Source organism: Crinia signifera, chromosome 8 (assembly GCF_055691185.1).
Source record: "Crinia signifera chromosome 8, ASM5569118v1, whole genome shotgun sequence".
In the NCBI taxonomy this organism is placed as follows: Eukaryota; Metazoa; Chordata; class Amphibia; order Anura; family Myobatrachidae; genus Crinia; species Crinia signifera.
The window spans coordinates 49,114,405-49,135,511 of NC_139224.1; the positions used below are offsets into that span (position 1 = coordinate 49,114,405).

At 43.8% G+C, this 21,107-nt stretch overlaps 1 protein-coding gene across 3 annotated transcripts in view; it reads left to right on the plus strand.

The window, feature by feature from the left end:
• ATRIP (ATR interacting protein) overlaps positions 1 to 21,107 on the plus strand; it is a 131,676-nt gene that overhangs the window by 88,241 nt on the left and 22,328 nt on the right. For all 3 annotated transcript variants that reach the window (XM_083156321.1, XM_083156322.1, XM_083156323.1), the window contains exons 5-6: positions 17,805 to 17,908; positions 20,590 to 20,753. In XM_083156321.1, coding sequence (XP_083012447.1) covers positions 17,805 to 17,908; positions 20,590 to 20,753 — 268 coding nt within the window. The remainder of the gene's footprint in view (positions 1 to 17,804; positions 17,909 to 20,589; positions 20,754 to 21,107) is intronic.

Consider the following 21,107-nt stretch of genomic DNA (forward strand, 5'->3'; position numbering starts at 1 on the left):
CGTTCTTGTGATCATTTTGACCCCACGGGGTGAGATCTTGCGGGGAGCCCCAGATCGAGGGAGACTATCAGTGGTCTTGTATGCCTTCCATTTCCTAATAATTGCTCCCACAGTTGATTTCTTCACACCAAGCTGCTTACCTATTGCAGATTCAGTCTTCCCAGCCTGGTGCAGGTCTACAATTTTGTTTCTGGTGTCCTTTGACAGCTCTTTGCTCTTGGCCATAGTGGAGTTTGGAGTGTGACTGTTTGAAGTGTTGGACAGGTGTCTTTTATATAGATAAAGAGTTCAAACAGGTGTCATTAATACAGGTAACGAGTGGAGGACAGAGGAGCCTCTTACAGAAGAAGTTACAGGTCTGTGAGAGCAAGAAATCTTGCTTGTTTGTTTTTGACCAAATACTTATTTTCCACCATAATTTGCAAATAAATTCTTTAAAAATCAGACAATGTCATTTTCTGGATTTTTTTTCCTCATTTTGTCTCTCATAGTTGAGGTATACCTATGATGAAAATTACAGGCCTCTCTCATCTTTTTAAGTGGGAGAACTTGCACAATTGGTGGCTGACTAAATACTTTTTTGCCCGACTGTATATATATACACATATATATATATATATACACATATATATATATATATATATATATATATATGTATATATACAGATGGGGCCGGGCTCATCTTTGCAGGGGATGGCGATGGCGTCGCCATCGCCATTCCCTGCTCCCGCGCCATCTGTGTGTCGGAAGGGGACGCGCGCGCACGAGGTGCGCGCGCGTCCCCTTCCGACGGTGCTGCCCTCGGTCGCCCGGTGCCCACACCGGGCGCCCGCACCCCCCCACAGCCTCCTCGGGTCCCCCCAGCCCCCCTCGAGCGGGAGGCGGACAGTATTGTGTCCGCCCGGCCGCCCGGATACTGAGACGCGCGTGCGTGGGGGACGCACGCGCGTCTCAGTCAGATGGCGCGCCGTGTTGCTGGCGGATCGCCAGCAGCATGCTGCTGGCGATTCGCCAGCAAGCATAAGGCCTGCGCTATCTGTATATATATATATATATATATATATATATATACACACACATATATATATATATATATAGCGTGGGGAATAAGCGGCACTCAGAGGCTGTGCAAACGGTGAAACCAAGTGGAATATTTATTCCATGTGCAGAGACCACTGGTCTCTGCACATGGAATAAATATTCCACTTGGTTTCACCGTTTGCACAGCCTCTGAGTGCCGCTTATTCCCCACGCTATATTCCCTGAGGATTCACACCCTCTTGCTAAGAGGGCACCTGAGCAAGTCATCTGGGCTCCACCTGCAGACCTGAGTGCCGGTCTCCCTGCTCTGTATATATATATATATATATATATATATGTGTGTGTGTATACCGCACCGATCACCAACGATCGCCAGCCCCCCCCCCCTCCCACCCGGCAGCCCCCCTCCCTCCCACCCACCCGGCTGCCGCAGCGCCAGCACCCCTCCCACCCCCCCGCCAGCCGCAGCGCCAGCCCCCCTCCCAAAGCTGGTGACCAAAATGGGGTCACTTGTGGGGGGGTTCCACTGTATTGGTGCTTCGGGGGTCTTGCTAATGCGACATAGCACCCACCATTCATTCCACCACCAAAAATCACTCCTTCCCTTCTGAGTCCTGCCATGCACCCAACTGGTAATTTTTGGTCACATGTGAGGCATTGCCGTACTCGGGAGAAATTGGGGCACAGATTTTGGGGTGCTTTGTCTCCTTCATTCCTTGTGAAAATTAAAAATTTTGAGCCAGAACTGCATTTTTGTGTAAAAAATTAAATTTTTTTACACAAAAATGCAGATCTGGCTCAAAATTTTTCATTTTCACAAGGAATGAAGGAGACAAAGCACCCCAAAATCTGTGCCCCAATTTCTCCCGGGTACGGCAATGCCTCACATGTGACCAAAAAATACCAGTTGGGTGCATGGCAGGACTCAGAAAGGAAGGAGTGATTTTTGGATTTTGCAGCACAGATTCTGGTTGAATGACCCCCGAAACACCCATACAGTGGAACCCCCCCACAAGTGACCCCATTTTGCAAACTACACCCCTCAGGGAATTCATCTAGGGGTATAGAGTACATTTCAAACCCCCCGAGGTTTCACCAATTTTGATACAACTGAGCTGTGAAAATGAAAAATTAATTTTTTTCATTTTCACTGCCCAGTTGTACCACAATTGGTGAAACCCCTGGGGGTTTGAAATGTACTCTATACCCCTAGATGAATTCCCTGAGGGGTGTAGTTTGCAAAATGGGGTCACTTGTGGGGGGTTCCTAACTTTTAGCATCTTATGGTGCCTAGAAACCTACATGGTGCCTAAAAAATAATCTCATAAAAAGGAGGCTCCAAAATCAAGTAGGTGCTCCTTCTATTATGAAGCCTGTGGTTTGGTCACCGTGCACACTAGGGCCACATATAGGATATTTATGAAAACCAAAGAATTGGGGGAATCAATTTTTAGTCACATTTCTCTAGTAAAATGTACTGTGTTCCTTAGAAAAATGTATTAAAATTGCAAATCTGCAAAAAAAAAGAAATTTTGAAATTTCACCTACACTTTGTTTTAATTCCTGTGAAACACCTAAAGGGTTAACAAACTTCCAAAATGCTGTTTTGAATACTGTGAGGGGTGCAGTTTTTGAAATGGCATCATTTATGGGGGTGTCTCACATACAAGTCCCTCAAAGTCACATCAAAACTGACCTGGTCCCTAAAAAAATCAGAGTTTGAAATTTTCTTGAAAATTTGAGAATTTGCTATTCATATTTTAAGCCTCCTAGTGTCCAAAAAAATGAAAAGGAGGTTGAAATAATGATGGCAACATAAAGTATACATATGGTCTATGTTAGTTATTAACTATTTTGAGTGGTAAGATTATTTGTCTCACAAGCAGAAAATTTAACATTTTGAAAATTGCTAAATTTTCCATTTTTTTACGATATTTTGGTATTTTTAAAAAAAAACACAGACTGTATCGACCAAAATTTACCACTAACTTGAAGTACAATGTGTCACGAGAAAACAATCTCAAAATCACTGGGATAAGTAAAAGCAAAAAAAAGTTATCCCCACTTAAGTGAGACATGTCAGATTTGAAAAAAAGGGCTCTGTCATGAAGGCACAAACTGGCTCTGTCATGAAGGGGTTAAAGCATATGTAACTACACTATACTAAAGTAGGTACTCTTTACCTAGCACGGCGCCCATCGCGGGCATCGCGGCCATTGCATGCACTAAAAAACGGGTGCGACGCGATGGCCGCGATTTCCAATAGGGAACAATGTTAAAAGTGTCAATGGACGCGATTTTAGTGTTCAATGCCCGCGATTTTTCCATAGGAAACAATGTTAAATGGGCCACAGAGCCCTAATAGTCCCCCTGAAGTCTGAAATGGCCCCCACAATTGTTAATGCCACCCCACGATCAACGTGAACCCGAAGCGTGGCGAGCGCAGCGGTACGCGTCCTCCGACCTTTTCATACCCCTACTATCCACGTCGGCGTGGAGTTGAGAATAGAATAGTGTGGCGAGCGCAGCGAGCCACCGAGCCCGAAGCGTGGCGAGCGCACGCGGATACCTTCACAGGTAAACGCGTCCCTTCGCGGGCTTCAGGGGTGTCCGCGTCCCCTCGCGGGGCTCGCTGCGCTCGCCACGCTTCGGGCTCGGTGGCTCGCTGCACTCGCCACACTATTCTATTCTCAACTCCACACCGACGTGGATAGTGGGGGTATGAAAAGGTCGGAGGACGCGTACCGCCATGCTTCGGGTTCACGTTGATCGTGGGGTGGCGTTAACAATTGTGGGGGCCATTTCAGACTTCAGGGGGACTATTAGGGCTCTGTGGCCCATTTAACATTGTTTCCTATGGACAAATCGCGGGCATTGAGGCATTAAACACAAAAATCGCGTCCATTGACACTTTTAACATTGATCCCTATGGGAAATCGCGGGCATCGCGTCGCACCCGTTTTTTTAGTGCATGCGATGCCCGCGATTTTTTACCCCCGATGACCGCGATGCCAATCGCGGGCGCCGTGCTAGGTAAAGAGTACCCTAAAGTACACTATAATGTGTGTGTGTGTGTGTATGTATATATATATATATATATATATATATATATGTGTATGTAGAATGTATATATAAACCATACCCTAATATAAAAGAAGAAAATTTTAAAGGAAACCGTAAAATTCAGATAAAGCAATACAAAATATAAATATTGTATATATAATATACATAATGATATCTCCGTTACTTAAAAAAACCTTTTTACGGATCTTTGCTTTAAAATATCACTAATTAGGCGCCCCTAAATTGTGTATATACAAGAGCCAAGACAATCAGCTCATGGGTCTCAAAAAGCTAATTAGAACCTGTTGGTCAAAATGAACCAACAATCTCCTCATCTTTCCTTAACTTGAAGGGTTGCTTTCCTTGGGGCAGGTGTAAAAATATGTCCGTTCATTCAAAAAGGTCCTTCTTTTGACGGACCTGATGGTATTTCTTTTAAAATTGGACAATGTGTTAATTGTAATTCTGCCTTTGTTGTTTATTTGTTAATTTGTCCCTGCGGCTTTAAATATGTAGGAAAAACGAAGCGCTGTCTTAAAACCTGCATATTGGAACATGTTAGACATATAAAACATGGTATCACTAACCATAGTGTGCCTAGGCACTTTAAGAACATACATAACTGTAATCCTGCAGAGGAATAGAAGTGGTGCCTGCAAATAAAAGGGGTGGTGATCGGGATCGCGCTGTGTTAAGACGCGAAACCTACTGGATTCTGACCCTCAACACTTTGTCACCCGTAGGGTTAAACGAAGGTTATGAGATCACACCTTTCATTAATAGATAATGCCATAAGAATTCCTTTTCAGGGAGCTTCTATCTTCCTTTTCTCCTCCCTTCGTTTTATGTCTAGTATACAGTATATAATTTTGTCTAAACAATTGTTGTTGGTTTTGTATAAATAATCCCGCTGATACTGAATTAATGTTCATGGTATAGGCTATTTATACTTTTCTATATTTATTGTTTGCCTATATTTATTTCATCCACCCTATAAATAATTATTAGTGATATTTTAAAGCAAAGATCCGTAAAAAAAATTTTTTATGTAACGGAGATATCATTATGTATATTAACTGCTTCATTGGTTATTAATTATATATACAATCTTTTTATTTTGTATTGCTTTATCTGAATTTTACCGTTTCCTTTGAAATGTTCTTTTTATATTAGGGTATGGTTTATCTATACATTCTACAGGGTTGGGATCATTTGGTCTACAGCATGATGGTCGACAGTCATTAGGTCGACACCATTAGGTCAGCATGGGGAAATGGTTGACATTGGTCTAGGTCGACATGGGAAAGGGTCGACATGGTTGTAGGTTGAAAGGTCATTACTTCGACAGGTCGTTGGTTCGACAGGTCATTAGTTCGACAATATCTAGGTCGACAGTGAAAAGGTCGACATGGGGTTTTTCACTGTTTTTTTTACTTTAAACAGGCAGGCCATTCATTGGAATCTCTTAACCCCTTCACGACATTTGACGTATATATACGTCATGGCCGGGAAGTACTTCCCGACACATGACGTATATATACGTCATGACTTTAAACTGTCACTGCGTCTCGAGACGCAGTGACAGAGGGACGATGTCTGCTGTCCCTGACAGCAGACATGTCCCTGCATGCCCAGGGGGGGCTGCGATGCCGCCCCCCCGTCGGCGATCGCTGTGATTGGCTGTTCAGTGTGAACAGCCATTCACAGCGTTTTCCTGTGTTACCAGCGAATCAGACGCTTGGTAACACAGGTGTCAATCACCGCCGGGCGTCAGGGGGCATGAGGGGGTCATCGGTGACGATGACACCTCACCCCACCCTCACCCCACCTGCCCCCAAGGCTGTGATTGGTCCGTGGGACCCACGGACCAATCACAGCCAAGGCGCGACATTTAAACTAACGGTGACTGCGCTGCAGACGCCATTCCGGTCTGGAGTAGCGTGCAGAGCGGTCACCGTGCCTATCTGCCGTGATACTGACCTGATCCTTGCTAATACTTACCTGATCCTTGCAAATACCTTACCTGATCACTTGATCACTGCTTGTAGCGTGCTGGACGCTTCCTGGATCTGACTTCCTGAGACTTCCTGCTGCTGCTGCAGTGTGATAGAGAGATAGAGAGAGAGAGATAGAGAGATAGTGACAGAGAGAGCTATATTTTGTGTCTGCTACCCCCCCTTTTTGGGGGTGCAGGGGTTTTTTATATATAAATAACTGTCACTGCTGCTGCTGCAGTGTCATAGTGATAGATAGTGAGAGATAGTTATAGATAGTGATAGATAGTGAGAGATAGAGAGATTTGTGTCTGCTACCCCCCCTTTTTGGGGGTGCAGGTTTTTTTTTATATATATAACTGTCAGTGCTGCTGCTGCAGTGTCATAGTGATAGATAGTGAGAGATAGAGAGATAGAGAGAGATAGTGACAGAGAGTGATAGAGAGTGTATATTTTGTGTCTGCTACCCCCCCTTTTTGGGGGTGCAGGTTTTTTTTTATACATATAACTGTCAGTGCTGCTGCTGCTGCTGCAGTGTGATAGATAGTGATAGATAGTGATAGATAGTGATAGATAGTGATAGATAGTGATAGATAGTGAGAGATAGAGAGAGATAGTGACAGAGAGTGATAGAGAGTGTATATTTTGTGTCTGCTACCCCCGCCTTTTGTGCTGATCACTATATCTGAGGTGATCAGCAACTTTTTGGGGGCGCAGAGGTTTTTTTTTTTTATATATACCTGTCAGTTGCTGCCAGTTGCACCAAAGGTTGTGCACCTGCTGCCCCTCACTGGTAATCAGTGTCGCATCACTGATCACCTTTTTTTTTTTTTTTTGTGGGTGCTGTGTGGTCTTTTTTTAATTTTTTTTTTACACACATTGTGATTTTGTGGGTGTCCTGTGGCCACTGTGCGCTGATCAGTGACGTACATCACTGATCAGCTTTTTCGGCACAGGGTTGATCTATTTTTTTTTTTTTTTTTTGATCAAATTCCTGTTGCCTTTGAGCGCTGTTCAGTGACGGACGTTACTGACCGACATCTGTGCTCAATTTTTGGCGCAGGACCTTTTTTTTTGTTTTTTTAACCCCTTCAATTTTTTATTTTTTTTAACCCCTACACTACATACACACTACACACTACATACCCCCCGGGTTGAAATAAAGTTTGTACCCCCCCCCTACACTATACACGTGTTGAAACATTTCACTACCAGTAACACAAAAATAAAAATGTCATCCCAAATGTCATCCTAAATGTCATCCCAGTCATCCAGAAGAATGTATTCAGTGGAGGAGGCATATGCCATGCTTGCTTCTGATTCTGACACAGCCAGTGAGGCAAGCGGGGAATTTGAAGGATTCGTCTTAAGCTCCTCTTCCTCCTCTGGTGATGAGGGACCCCCTCAAAGACGCCCCCGTAGAGCAGCTGAGACCCCCCCCCCCAATAATTGATCTCGTATGGACCCCACCACCAGACAATTTTGAGCCCCAGGTTCCTGAGTTTTTGGCCATGCCAGGAATCCAATTTGATTCCACAGGTCTCAGAGAAATTGACTTTTTCAAATTATTTTTCTCTGATGATTTTATAAATTTAATGGTGGACCAAACTAATTTATATGCCCAGCAGTTTATTGCTCAAAACCCCACGTCATCATTTGCTAGGTGGACCCCTGTAGATGCAGTAGAGATGATGACGTTTTGGGGTCTGGTGTTTCATATGGGCATAGTAAAAAAGCCACAAATTAGGCAATATTGGAGTACAGATGTTCTGTACAGCACCCCATTTTACCGTATGGCCATGACTCGGACTCGTTTTGAGGCAATCCATAAATTTATACATTACACCGATAATGCACAGTGCCCACCCAGAGATGATCCCACCTTTGACAGGCTATTCAAAGTCAGGCCGGTCATTGATCATTTCAGTGCCAAATTTGCAGAGCTATACATCCCTGATAAATGTATTAGCATCGACGAGTTCCTTATACATTTTAAAGGAAGGGTTAAATTCCGCCAGTACCTTCCCAGTAAGAGGGCAAGGTATGGCATAAAAATGTATAAGCTGTGTGAAAGCACCACAGGGTACACCCACAAGTTTAGGGTATATGAAGGGAAGGATTCAAGAATTGAACCGCCAGAATGCCCCCCCCTCCCTCGTAGGTGTTAGTGGAAAAATTGTCTGGGATTTAATGCACCCCTTCCTGGATAAGGGTTATCACCTCTATGTGGATAACTTTTACACCAGCATCCCCCTGTTTAAGGCCCTTGGTTCAAGAGGTACAGCAGCTTGCGGTACTGTGCGTAAGAACCAAAGAGGCCTCCCAAAAACGCACATTGCCCAAGTAATGAGAAGGGGTGAAAGCAGGGGAATATGCACCGAAAATATGTTGTTGGTCAAATATAAGGACAAGAGGGATGTCCTTATACTGACAACAATTCATGGAGACAGTACCACCTCCATCCCTGTACGAGGTACCAGTACCCACACCTCAAAACCAAATTGTATCCTAGATTACAATAAGTACATGGGCGGAGTGGATCTTTCAGATCAGGTACTGAAGCCGTACAGTGCCCTGCGGAAAACAAATATCTGGTACAAGAAGCTGGCCGTGTATATCATCCAGATGGCACTGTATAACGCTTACGTGCTATTCCGTTCTACCGGCCAGAGGGGGACATTTATGCACTTTCAAGAGGAAGTCATAAAGGGCCTAATATTTGGGAACCAGCAGGCAGAGGGCCCCAGTACTTCTAGTACTGGCCCCCGTATTGTACCAGGGCAGCATTTTCCCAACGAAATCCCCTCCACTGCAAGAAAGGGCAGGACACAAAAAAGGTGCAAAGTTTGCTATAAAAAGGGAATAAGAAAGGAAACTATTTTCCACTGTGAAACTTGCCCCGACAAACCCGGCCTATGTATAAAGGAGTGTTTCAAAATATACCACACATCTATGGATTATTAGGTTCATCATTTCACCGTGCTTCGGGGGTCTTGCTAATGCCACATAGCACCCACCATTCATTCCACCAGACTCTGTGCTCCAAAATCCAAAAATCACTCCTTCCCTTCTGAGTCCTGCCATGCACCCAACTGGTATTTTTTGGTCACATGTGAGGCATTGCCGTACTCTGAAGAAATGGGGGCACAGATTTTGGGGTGCTTTGTCTCCTTCATTCCTTGTGAAAATGAAAAATTTTGAGCCAGAACTGCATTTTTGTGTAAAAAAATGTAATTTTTCATTTTCACAGCCCAGTTGTACCAAAATTGGTGAAACCCCTGGGGGTTTGAAATGTACACTATACCCCTAGATGAATTCCCTGAGGAGTGTAGTTTGCAAAATGGGGTCACTTGTGGGGGGGTTCCACTGTATTGGTAATGCAACATAGCACCCACCATTCATTCCACCAAAATCTGTGCTCCAAAATCCAAAAATCACTCCTTCCCTTCTGAGTCCTGCCATGCACCCAACTGGTATTTTTTGGTCACATGTGAGGCATTGCCGTACTCTGGAGAAATGGGGGCACAGATTTTGGGGTGCTTTGTCTCCTTCATTCCTTGTGAAAATGAAAAATTTTGAGCCAGAAGTACATTTTTGTGTAAAAAAATGTAATTTTTCATTTTCACAGCCCAGTTGTACCAAAATTGGTGAAACCCCTGGGGGTTTGAAATGTACACTATACCCCTAGATGAATTCCCTGAGGAGTGTAGTTTGCAAAATGGGGTCACTTGTGGGGGGGTTCCACTGTATTGGTGCTTTGGGAGTCTTGCTAATGCAACATGGCACCCACCATTCATTCCACCAAAATCTGTGCTGCCAAATCCAAAAATCACTCCTTCCCTTCTGAGTCCTGCCATGCGCCCAACTGGTATTTTTTGGTCACATGTGAGGCATTGCCGTACTCGGGAGAAATTGGGGCACAGATTTTGGGGTGCTTTGTCTCCTTCATTCCTTGTGAAAATGAAAAATTTTGAGCCAGAACTGCATTTTTGTGTAAAAAAATGTAATTTTTCATTTTCACTGCCCAGTTGTATCAAAATTGGTGAAACCCCTGGGGGTTTGAAATGTACACTATACCCCTAGATGAATTCCCTGAGGGGTGTACTTTGCAAAATGGGGTGACTTGTGGGGGGGTTCCACTGTATTGGTGCTTTGGGAGTCTTGCTAATGCAACATGGCACCCACCATTCATTCCACCAAAATCTGTGCTGCCAAATACAAAAATCACTCCTTCCCTTCTGAGTCCTGCCATGCGCCCAACTGGTATTTTTTGGTCACATGTGAGGCATTGCCGTACTCGGGAGAAATTGGGGCACAGATTTTGGGGTGCTTTGTCTCCTTCATTCCTTGTGAAAATGAAAAATTTTGAGCCAGAACTGCATTTTTGTGTAAAAAAATGTAATTTTTCATTTTCACTGCCCAGTTGTATCAAAATTGGTGAAACCCCTGGGGGTTTGAAATGTACACTATACCCCTAGATGAATTCCCTGAGGGGTGTACTTTGCAAAATGGGGTGACTTGTGGGGGGGTTCCACTGTATTGGTGCTTTGGGAGTCTTGCTAATGCAACATGGCACCCACTATTCATTCCACCAAAATCTGTGCTGCCAAATCCAAAAATCACTCCTTCCCTTCTGAGTCCTGCCATGCGCCCAACTGGTATTTTTTGGTCACATGTGAGGCATTGCCGTACTCGGGAGAAATTGGGGCACAGATTTTGGGGTGCTTTGTCTCCTTCATTCCTTGTGAAAATGAAAAATTTTGAGCCAGAACTGCATTTTTGTGTAAAAAAATGTAATTTTTCATTTTCACTGCCCAGTTGTATCAAAATTGGTGAAACCCCTGGGGGTTTGAAATGTACACTATACCCCTAGATGAATTCCCTGAGGGGTGTACTTTGCAAAATGGGGTGACTTGTGGGGGGGTTCCACTGTATTGGTGCTTTGGGAGTCTTGCTAATGCAACATGGCACCCACCATTCATTCCACCAAAATCTGTGCTGCCAAATCCAAAAATCACTCCTTCCCTTCTGAGTCCTGCCATGCGCCCAACTGGTATTTTTTGGTCACATGTGAGGCATTGCCGTACTCGGGAGAAATTGGGGCACAGATTTTGGGGTGCTTTGTCTCCTTCATTCCTTGTGAAAATGAAAAATTTTGAGCCAGAACTGCATTTTTGTGTAAAAAAATGTAATTTTTCATTTTCACTGCCCAGTTGTATCAAAATTGGTGAAACCCCTGGGGGTTTGAAATGTACACTATACCCCTAGATGAATTCCCTGAGGGGTGTACTTTGCAAAATGGGGTGACTTGTGGGGGGGTTCCACTGTATTGGTGCAACATAGCACCCACCATTTATTCCGCCAAAATCTGTGCTGCAAAATCCAAAAATCACTCCTTCCCTTCTGAGTCCTGCCATGCGCCCAACTGGTATTTTTTGGTCACATGTGAGGCATTGCCGTACTCGGGAGAAATTAGGGCACAGATTTTGGGGTGCTTTGTCTCCTTCATTCCTTGTGAAAATGAAAAATTTTGAGCCAGAACTGCATGTTTGTGTAAAAAAATGTAATTTTCCATTTTCACATCCCAGTTGTACCAAAATTGGTGAAACCCCTGGGGGTTTGAAATGTACACTATACCCCTAGATGAATTCCCTGAGGGGTGTAGATTGCAAAATGGGGTGACTTGTGGGGGAGGTTCCTAACTTTTAGCACTTATGGTGCCTAGAAACCTACATGGTGCCTAAAAAAAAATCTCATAAAAAGGAGGCTCCAAAATCAAGTAGGTGCTCCTTCTATTATGAAGCCTGTGGTTTGGTCAACGTGCACACTAGGGCCACATATACTGTAGGATATTTTTGAAAACAAAAGAATTGGGGGAATCAATTTTTAGTCACATTTCTCTAGTAAAATCTACTGTATTCGTTAGAAAAATGTATTAAAATTGAAACTCTGCAAAAAAAAAGAAATTTTGAAATTTCACCTACACTTTGTTTTAATTCCTGTGAAACACCTAAAGGGTTAACAAACTTCCAAAATGCTGTTTTGAATACTGTGAGGGGTGCAGTTTTTGAAATGGCATCATTTATGGGGGTGTCTCACATACAAGTCCCTCAAAGTCACATCAGAACTGAACTGGTCCCTAAAAAAATCAGTGTTTGAAATTTTCTTGAAAATTTGAGAATTTGCTAGTCATATCTGAAGCCTCCTAGTGTCCAAAAAAATGAAAAGGAGGTTGAAATAATGATTGCAACATAAAGTAGACATATGGTCTTTGTTAGTTATTAACTATTTTGAGTGGTATGATTATTTGTCTCACAAGCAGAAAATGTGACATTTTGCATATTGCTAAATTTTCCATTTTTTCACGATATTTTGGTATTTTTCACAAAAAAACACAGACTGTATCGACCAAAATTTACCACTAACTTGAAGTACAATGTGTCACGAGAAAACAATCTCAAAATCACTGGGATAAGTAAAAGCAAAAAAAAGTTATCCCCACTTAAGTGAGACATGTCAGATTTGAAAAAAAGGGCTCTGTCATGAAGGCACAAACTGGCTCTGTCATGAAGGGGTTAAATATGTCATTATAGAGAAGCTCTACAAAGAAAGGCAGTCATTCTAACTGACTCGGGCCCTGGCATAGTCTCTTGGGTGACCGATGTTTTCTTACTGCGCGTGTGCATTTGCAGAGCTGCTGTGCGGGCACCTTCAGCGACTTGCATAGTTGTCATGGTGCTCACACAGAGAGGGGTGGTATGGAGACAGACAGGGGTGTTCGCAGGCGATCGCCCTGCATTTCCTGGGCATACGCACGACAATGCTGGGTGCACCCAGGAAAACACTGGTTGTCCCCATGCGAATGCAGGCGGGCAACTGCCTGCCGGGGGGTGAGCGGCTGATGTTACAGTATGTCAGCTACCCGGACAGTTCTTGGACTGGACGCATACCTCCCAACATACCCTCTCCAGGAGGGATGGAATGCTCTTTTCCTGGACTTCCCTGGTAAGGTATGATTGCCCTCACCTAGGGGCAATTGATAAGAAAGGTGTCACCACAGGTGATCGCAATCATACATTACCAGGGAAGTCCAGGTACAGAGCATTCCATCCGTCCTTTAGAGGGTCATGTTGGGAGGTATATGGGCGCCGCAAGTCTAAGTCAGCCCAGACTGACTTACAGTAGATTTGTGAGCAGGGTAGAAATTATTCAATAGTCCTCAACAATCAAATGATTCCAGCCCCGCACACGCTACCCTGTGAATGGATGTTTACGTAAAACACGGCAGTGGTGGGGAAGACACATAGTGGTCGTCAGTCTATCTTATTGGTTTACTTGTGACCTTGTTTCCATAACCATACCTTAGCCCAGATCTTCCCAAAATATACCTTAAGGTGCCCACTGGCGGGGCATGATTCTGGTTCACTTGCAAAAGCAAATTCTTTCTCTAATGGAAAAAAACACATGTGCACTGCAGGGGGGGGGGGGGGGGCAGATGTAACATGTGCAGAGAGAGTTAGATTTGGGTGGGGTTTGTACTTCAAACTGATATCTATATTGCAGTGTAAAAATACAGCAGTCAGTATTTACCCTGCACAGAAACAAAATAACACCCAAATCTAACTTTCTGCACATGTTACATCTGCCCCACCTGCAGTGCATATGGTTTTGTCAATTAAAGGAAGAATTTGCTTTTGCAAGTGAATCAGGCCATTGATGCAATATGCTCTGTGCCTTTTGTACCAGATTGCATCGAATACAGTTCAAAACGCATGTGATACGCAGCTGTGTAGCTAGGTGCCACGGTGCCCGGAGCAAGGGAATGCTTCGTGGGCCCCCCCCCCAATTTGTAGTAGGCGGGGCTCTTGCGTGGCGAAAAGGGCCTAACATTATACCACACACAGTAATGTCCATTGCACATAAAGCCACATGCTGTAATTCCAGTGACGCATAAGGTCACACATGATACCCATTACATACTATATATCAATCCGTAATGCCTATTACACATCTGACACATAAGTGCCACTTACCTAGGTCTGACCTGTAGGTGTCTGACCCAGATAGCTGCTGAGGAAAGTGGAACGTTATAAGTTAGGTGTCAGACCTAGATAGCTGCTGAGGAAAGATGAGGCAAAGGTTTAGTAGAATTCTAGCAAGTGTGCTCTAATGCTCATAGTGTCACATTTATAACTGTTGCCACAGAAAAGTACGCTCAGCCTTATTTATTATGCTCCAAAATTAGTAGCCATCTTTTCGTAATCTGACAAGGCAAGAATTAATTGTATTGTGCTGATCAATACAAATGTTTCCCATGGACCTAATACTGTAGAACTCTTTTTACTGACAGTTGACAGTCTTTTCTAACTACTTTCCAGGACCTATTCCTTTTCCTGAACAAGCTGATGAGGTTTTTTTAGAAGCTGACATAACTGTCTTCCTAAATCATGACTGAACCATACTTTTCAGTGTACACATCCCTTGATTACTCTAGCCTAGCAGCCAGTATTACAGTATTACAAATGCAGCAGGTGCCACATGTTATTGAGGGGAAGATTTATTAAGCTTGGAGAAGAGATAAACTGGAGATAAAGCGGAGAAAAGGTAAATGGAGCCAATCAGCTGTGTTTGAAAAAGACAGTTGGGAGATGATTGGCTGTGCTTTATCTCCTTTTACCTTTTCTCTGCTTTATCTCCAGTTTATCTCTTCTCCAGGCTTAATAAATCTGCCCCTTAGTCCCTTAAGAAAATTCCCAAGACCAAAGGCCAAGGGAAAATAACAGGCGCTTAACTAGAGGTGCTTTTCAGGGTGTAAGCTGCTGCTCAAGGGGGGATAGTCAGTCCCCACCACCAGAAAACACAAGAGCAAATCACGCCAAGGCGTGTGAGCAGCGCTAAATAAGATGACACACACCAAGTTACAAATGTAATAATATTTTACTTAATAATATTAAAATTAAAAAAAAAAACGTATATTGGGGTACAATACAACAATACAAAATTACACAGTAAAAACAATATAGGTACAATAGAAAACAGTTCCTCACATCACAAGCTGGGATAAATATGACTGTGATGAGTCCAGTTGGACGGGGGAAATGTATCACGTGATAATACGGAAGTGGGGAAGAAAAAAGGAAAAAAATATTTTAGGATTACAGGTAAGTGCACGTTACCATTTGGTGGATGATCTGTGTAGTAACCACGGGTGGTAGTTGGAATCCTCACCCGGGTGGATGATGATTGGTGGAGAGTGCTGTCGATTGGCTTCCGCTAATGATGTAACCCCCTGTAGATTAATTGATCTTCTTATTCGGGGGGGGGGGGGGGGTGGATTACCCCAACAATTTCCCAATAAGCGGTGTCCGCCAAAGGGTCGACAGGAATAACTCGGAGAGATGGTGGAGCAATGTCCTCCTGTTGGAGATGGCAAGCTGGAATTATGCCGCTGGATGTCTTCCAGGAGAGACTGTAGCCACCAAACACAATTGAGGGACTGCGGTGATAAGCAGGGTTTTTCAAATGGATAAATCCGTGGATCAACGTGTACCAGTGGAGGGGTCAATCAAAGTACAGTATCCCACACTTGGAGTGAAGAACTGGGGGTCTGCCTGACGCGTTTCACTGCCAACTGCAGCTTTATCAAAGGTATCTGGCAGTGACTGGGGTATGGGTATAAATACCCCTTTGATGAGCCCATAGATTACAGGTGTGTGCATCAGACATAAGAACAATCACATAAGGTAAACATAATATTCACTAAAACAAGTACTTGTTTTAGTGAATATTATGTTTACCTTATGTGATTGTTCTTATGTCTGATGCACACACCTGTAATCTATGGGCTCATCAAAGGGGTATTTATACCCATACCCCAGTCACTGCCAGATATCTTTGATAAAGCTGCAGTTGGCAGTGAAACGCGTCAGGCAGACCCCCAGTTCTTCACTCCAAGTGTGGGATACTGTACTTTGATTGACCCCTCCACTGGTACACGTTGATCCACGGATTTATCCATTTGAAAAACCCTGCTTATCACCGCAGTCCCTCAATTGTGTTTGGTGGCTACAGTCTCTCCTGGAAGACATCCAGCGGCATAATTCCAGCTTGCCATCTCCAACAGGAGGACATTGCTCCACCATCTCTCCGAGTTATTCCTGTCGACCCTTTGGCGGACACCGCTTATTGGGAAATTGTTGGGGTAATCCACCCCCCCCCCCCCCCCGAATAAGAAGATCAATTAATCTACAGGGGGTTACATCATTAGCGGAAGCCAATCGACAGCACTCTCCACCAATCATCATCCACCCGGGTGAGGATTCCAACTACCACCCGTGGTTACTACACAGATCATCCACCAAATGGTAACGTGCACTTACCTGTAATCCTAAAATATTTTTTTCCTTTTTTCTTCCCCACTTCCGTATTATCACGTGATACATTTCCCCCGTCCAACTGGACTCATCACAGTCATATTTATCCCAGCTTGTGATGTGAGGAACTGTTTTCTATGGTACCTATATTGTTTTTACTGTGTAATTTTGTATTGTTGTATTGTACCCCAATATACGTTGTTTTTTTTTTATTTTAATATTATTAAGTAAAATATTATTACATTTGTAACTTGGTGTGTGTCATCTTATTTAGCGCTGCTCACACGCCTTGGCGTGATTTGCCCTTAGTCCCTTAAGCCTAATGATTATCATCCTGGAGCTTGTGGAACAGTCCTCTCCATGTACTATTTTGGGATGTTGATTTGTTTGTTTGTTTTACACTATTAGCATAGAGGCCATTCTGTGATTTCTTGACAGATCACCAATAAGCTGGCAGCCCAGTGGTTGTACCTGTTGTGTCTACTTGTGTCAGTTTCTGTAGAATGGTTGGAGCTATCTTCCATTCTTGACTGGCCTCAGAGGTCTTGGTAACCTAGCTGCTTTGGGTACGAAATCCCTGCAGTCGGGATCAAAACAGTCACAAGTCCAACAGTGGATTGCCAATGGAGACTGGTAAGTATTTTAACACTAACCCAGCCTAACCCGGACCGTTCCCTCCCACAGCCTAACTTTCCCCTAAGTGGCTTACCCACTAACTGGCGGGAACATTAAAGGACTCTAAAGTGTATGGGCTCTAAAGGTGCCCATACACTGCCTGCGATGTCTCGCAGCAGTGTACGGACACCCGACGGAGTGCGAGCCGCAGGGACCTTCCCGGCGGCAGGGACACATGCGCATGCGTCCCTGCTTCCCGCCCGCCCCAGAACGGGTGGTCGGACGGCCTGCCGGTCCGACCACCTAGTCGGGTCCGATGCGCACGGGACCGCGCATCGAACCAGACTGCATGTCAGGGAGAGGCGATTTGGTCCGATTTAATGGGCCGATTGGTCGCAATAGGCCGAAATCGGACCAAATCGCCTCGATGTATGGGGGCCTTTAGGTGCAAGGATTTTGACCACTTCTACATAGTCTGGGTGACTGGTGTCTGGTACTCGTAGTTCCCTTTTCGTAAAGTACCGATGGCTGACTTTACTAAAAGTAATGGAGCAAAGTAATTCTATCAGGACTGATAGTCTAATTTGCATGGGGTTTCATGGATATTCTGCAGAGCCAGCTGTACATTTTACAAGGTGGCCCTACCCAGTGGCTGGATTTACCAGTAATTACATATGAAATGTATTTTATTTTCAAACAATACATCTTCTCATTTCAGATTCAGTCCTTGCAGTCAGAACTGCAGTTTAAAGACGCAGAGATGAATGAATTGAAGTCAAAACTGCAGAGCTGTGAACGAAGAACTGTGGCGCCACAAGTTAGGTACTGTATGCTATTACTTCTGCACTTTTATTAAGCAGCACATCAAAGTATTCTCTCTCAGCCTGATATTCATTGGAATTAGCCATTCTTACTTTTATGTCCGGTCACCCGGGTTCCCATGGAAAAACCTATAATATAGGGCAGCTATATTTCAAAGAATTTGAGTGCGTGAGATTCCACATCCAAGGTGTACTCCACCCAGTCCATGTGGAACATATATTTCAATCTGGGGGTCATATGTGTGAGTAAGATCCATCTAGAGCAGTAGTTCTCAGCCTCGGTCCTCAGGACCCCCCAACAGTGCACGTTTTCCAGGTCACCCGCAGGTGCACTTATTATTCACTGGCACATTTTAAAAGATCCACAGCTGGAGCTAATTATTTCACCTGTGATTCTGTGAGGAGACCTGGAAAACGTGCACTGTGTGGGGTCCTGAGGACCGAGGTTGAGAACCACTGATCTAGTATGGTTTTCTTTGCTGCTGCAGCAATTCTTGCTAAGAGAAGGCGAGTACCAACAGGGGGTTTGGGTGTGGGGGAAGTAGGAGAGTGATTCCAAAGTGCACACAATACCGAAATTGGGAAGGAGATATTTAGTGTGTTAGCAATATAATCTTAGGCCAGGGCTGGGCAATTGCGGCCCTCCAGATGTTGAGGAACTACACATCCCAGCATGCCTTGCATCAGTTTCAGCATGGCCACATAGCAAAACTAATGCAAAGCATCCTGGGATGTGTAGTTCCTCAACATCTGGAGGGCCGCAATTGCCCAGCCAAGCTATGTTACGTCAGCATAAAAATTGGAATTTGTGGAGATTCCTGTTACTACACCCCTAATCTGAGATTTGTATGCTCTATGTAGAATTTTGTATTGCATTTCTGCAAAGGAGGTAGATATTAAGTGTTTGTTGCGTTTGACTGACAGACTAATTACATTTTGAGTAGTTATGCCCTGAGAAGAATCCTGCTATTTCAATAGTCCTGCCGAGCCAACAGTGAGGTCTTGTTTTCTTCTCACACAATCCTAAAGAAGTGATGTAGAAAATGGTCTGTCTTTTCTAAGAATGATCTGGGCATTAAGTGTATTACATATAAAACTTTGCATTTAAAAATATGCAGACAGAGGGATGGGTTTGCCATGAAATAGGTTTTGCAGCCTAGAGTGAGTGAGTACTGAGTTAAGTTCATCGTCTAGAAACTGCTGTACCAGGCAAAGACCACGGAGGTGCCAAATGCGAAATATCCCATCAGCATTGCCGCCCTGAAAATCATTATTGTGAAGTAGAGGGGAGAATATCAAGCGTGTGTGTAGTAGACCAGATTTTTTTATGTGTGCCATGCCATGTAGGGTGTCAATAGCAGGGGGTAAGCCCTAATCTCCTGTAATATTGAAGACTGAGGCGAGTGTAAATACGCGACTAATAAAATATCGGGAAGAAAAACTTGATCATATGTTTGAATGACAAAATTATCAACTCCACCTATCCAGGCCAGCACGTATCTTAAATTAGAGGCCATGGCATATTCCTGTAGTTAAGCAGGTTAGTGCCTCGTAACGGTAGAGGTTGTTGTAACTTTAATTAGGAAATACAGGGGCCTTTTCCATTCCATCTAAATTTTGTGAGCACTCTTATTATTTGTCAGGATATCTTAGTCAGACAGTAAATAGGGCAACATCTGGACCAGGTAGAGGAGCTGGGGGAAGGAAACCATTCTAAATGACATCTACTCAAGCATGATAGAGGTGAGTGCTTCCCCCTGTTGAAATCAGATTTCATTTGAGTGATAAAGTGGGTAAAAATAGATTGCATTAGATCAGTGCAGTGATAAAAACATACTTGCTGTATCTAAAACAAATGGCTGAGAAGCACTTTTGTGTATGCTGTGCTTTCCCATACTATATGGGTCATGCTAGCTCTGTTCTTTAATGCCCCTTTCACACTTGCAAAAATATCCCAGGTTTTTGTACAAGAACGCGCATCAACCCGGGATTTAGCTCAGTGTGAAAGGGTCTTGAAAGAATATCCCAGGATGAACATCCCAGGATTTCTACCCAGGTCCTGACCTGGGTAAATTCCAGAATCGACCCAGGATGCGGTCAGTGTGAATGATCCCGTACCCGGTATTGGGTATACGGGACTTTAAAAAAAAAAAAAAGCTGCTGATTGGAGCTTTCTTGGGCTCCCAAATGCTGATGTCATCATTCAGAGTCCTGGAGTCCATTTCTAATGACATGCATATGTATTTGCAGGGATTTCCCGGGACCAGTGTGAATGGGGCTGTCCCGGGTCGATCCCAGGTCTGAGTGCAGTGTGAAAGGGTTCATTCCCGGGTAGAGTCCTGGGAAGCATCCGGGAACACATTCCCAGGTATGACCCGGCTCTGCGAGTGTGAAAGGGGTATAATTAACAATCTCCAAGTTAAAATGACTTCTCTGTGGCAAATTGGATTTTTTTTTTGTTTCGTGTTAGGCCAGAGTCTGCAAACATACCTTTTAAAAAAGTACAAGTTTTGGTGTAAATAAAAAAAAAAAAATTTTCATGGTATTAATGCAAGTTATTTAATTATGTAGCACAAAAGTAAAGTGGGACCAGAACCTAGTTAGTGAATCAGGTAGATGTTCGTGTTTGTGTTTCTCATTCTAGCTTTTTGTGAACTGTCTTTTATTTTTTTTACAATCCAGCCCCAAGAAAAGCCCATCTGGGGCAGTAAAGCTTGATTTGTGTTCTTCACCACAACCCGGGAAATTCTGCTTTCCCACAAAGGAGTCTTTTAGAGCAAATACTGGTCTCAAACCACATGTACCTGTGTCTCAACAGCCCACACATCTTCCAGTTATTAAATCAGGTAAGATGCATCATTTCACAGTACCATCACCTTTTACAGCACAGCACTGTAAGATCACATGTTGCCATGGGTTAACTGGTTGGAAACATAAATATGTATAACAACAAATTATTTAGTTGTTTAGATTCCAAGGCCACCCAGCATCCCTAGTCCCTCCTGGCAATGCGATTGCAATGAAATTGTGTCTTACGGCCTAGGGGATAGAATGTTTATAGAATGTCTATGGTAGGGGATTTTTAAGGCAAAGACAATCCATGATCTCTGTAAATTTTGGAGAGGAGAATAGAGCATCAGGTCCTTGTATACAGATGGGTCACGGTCCATCTTTGCTGGGGATGGCGCTGGCGTCGCCAG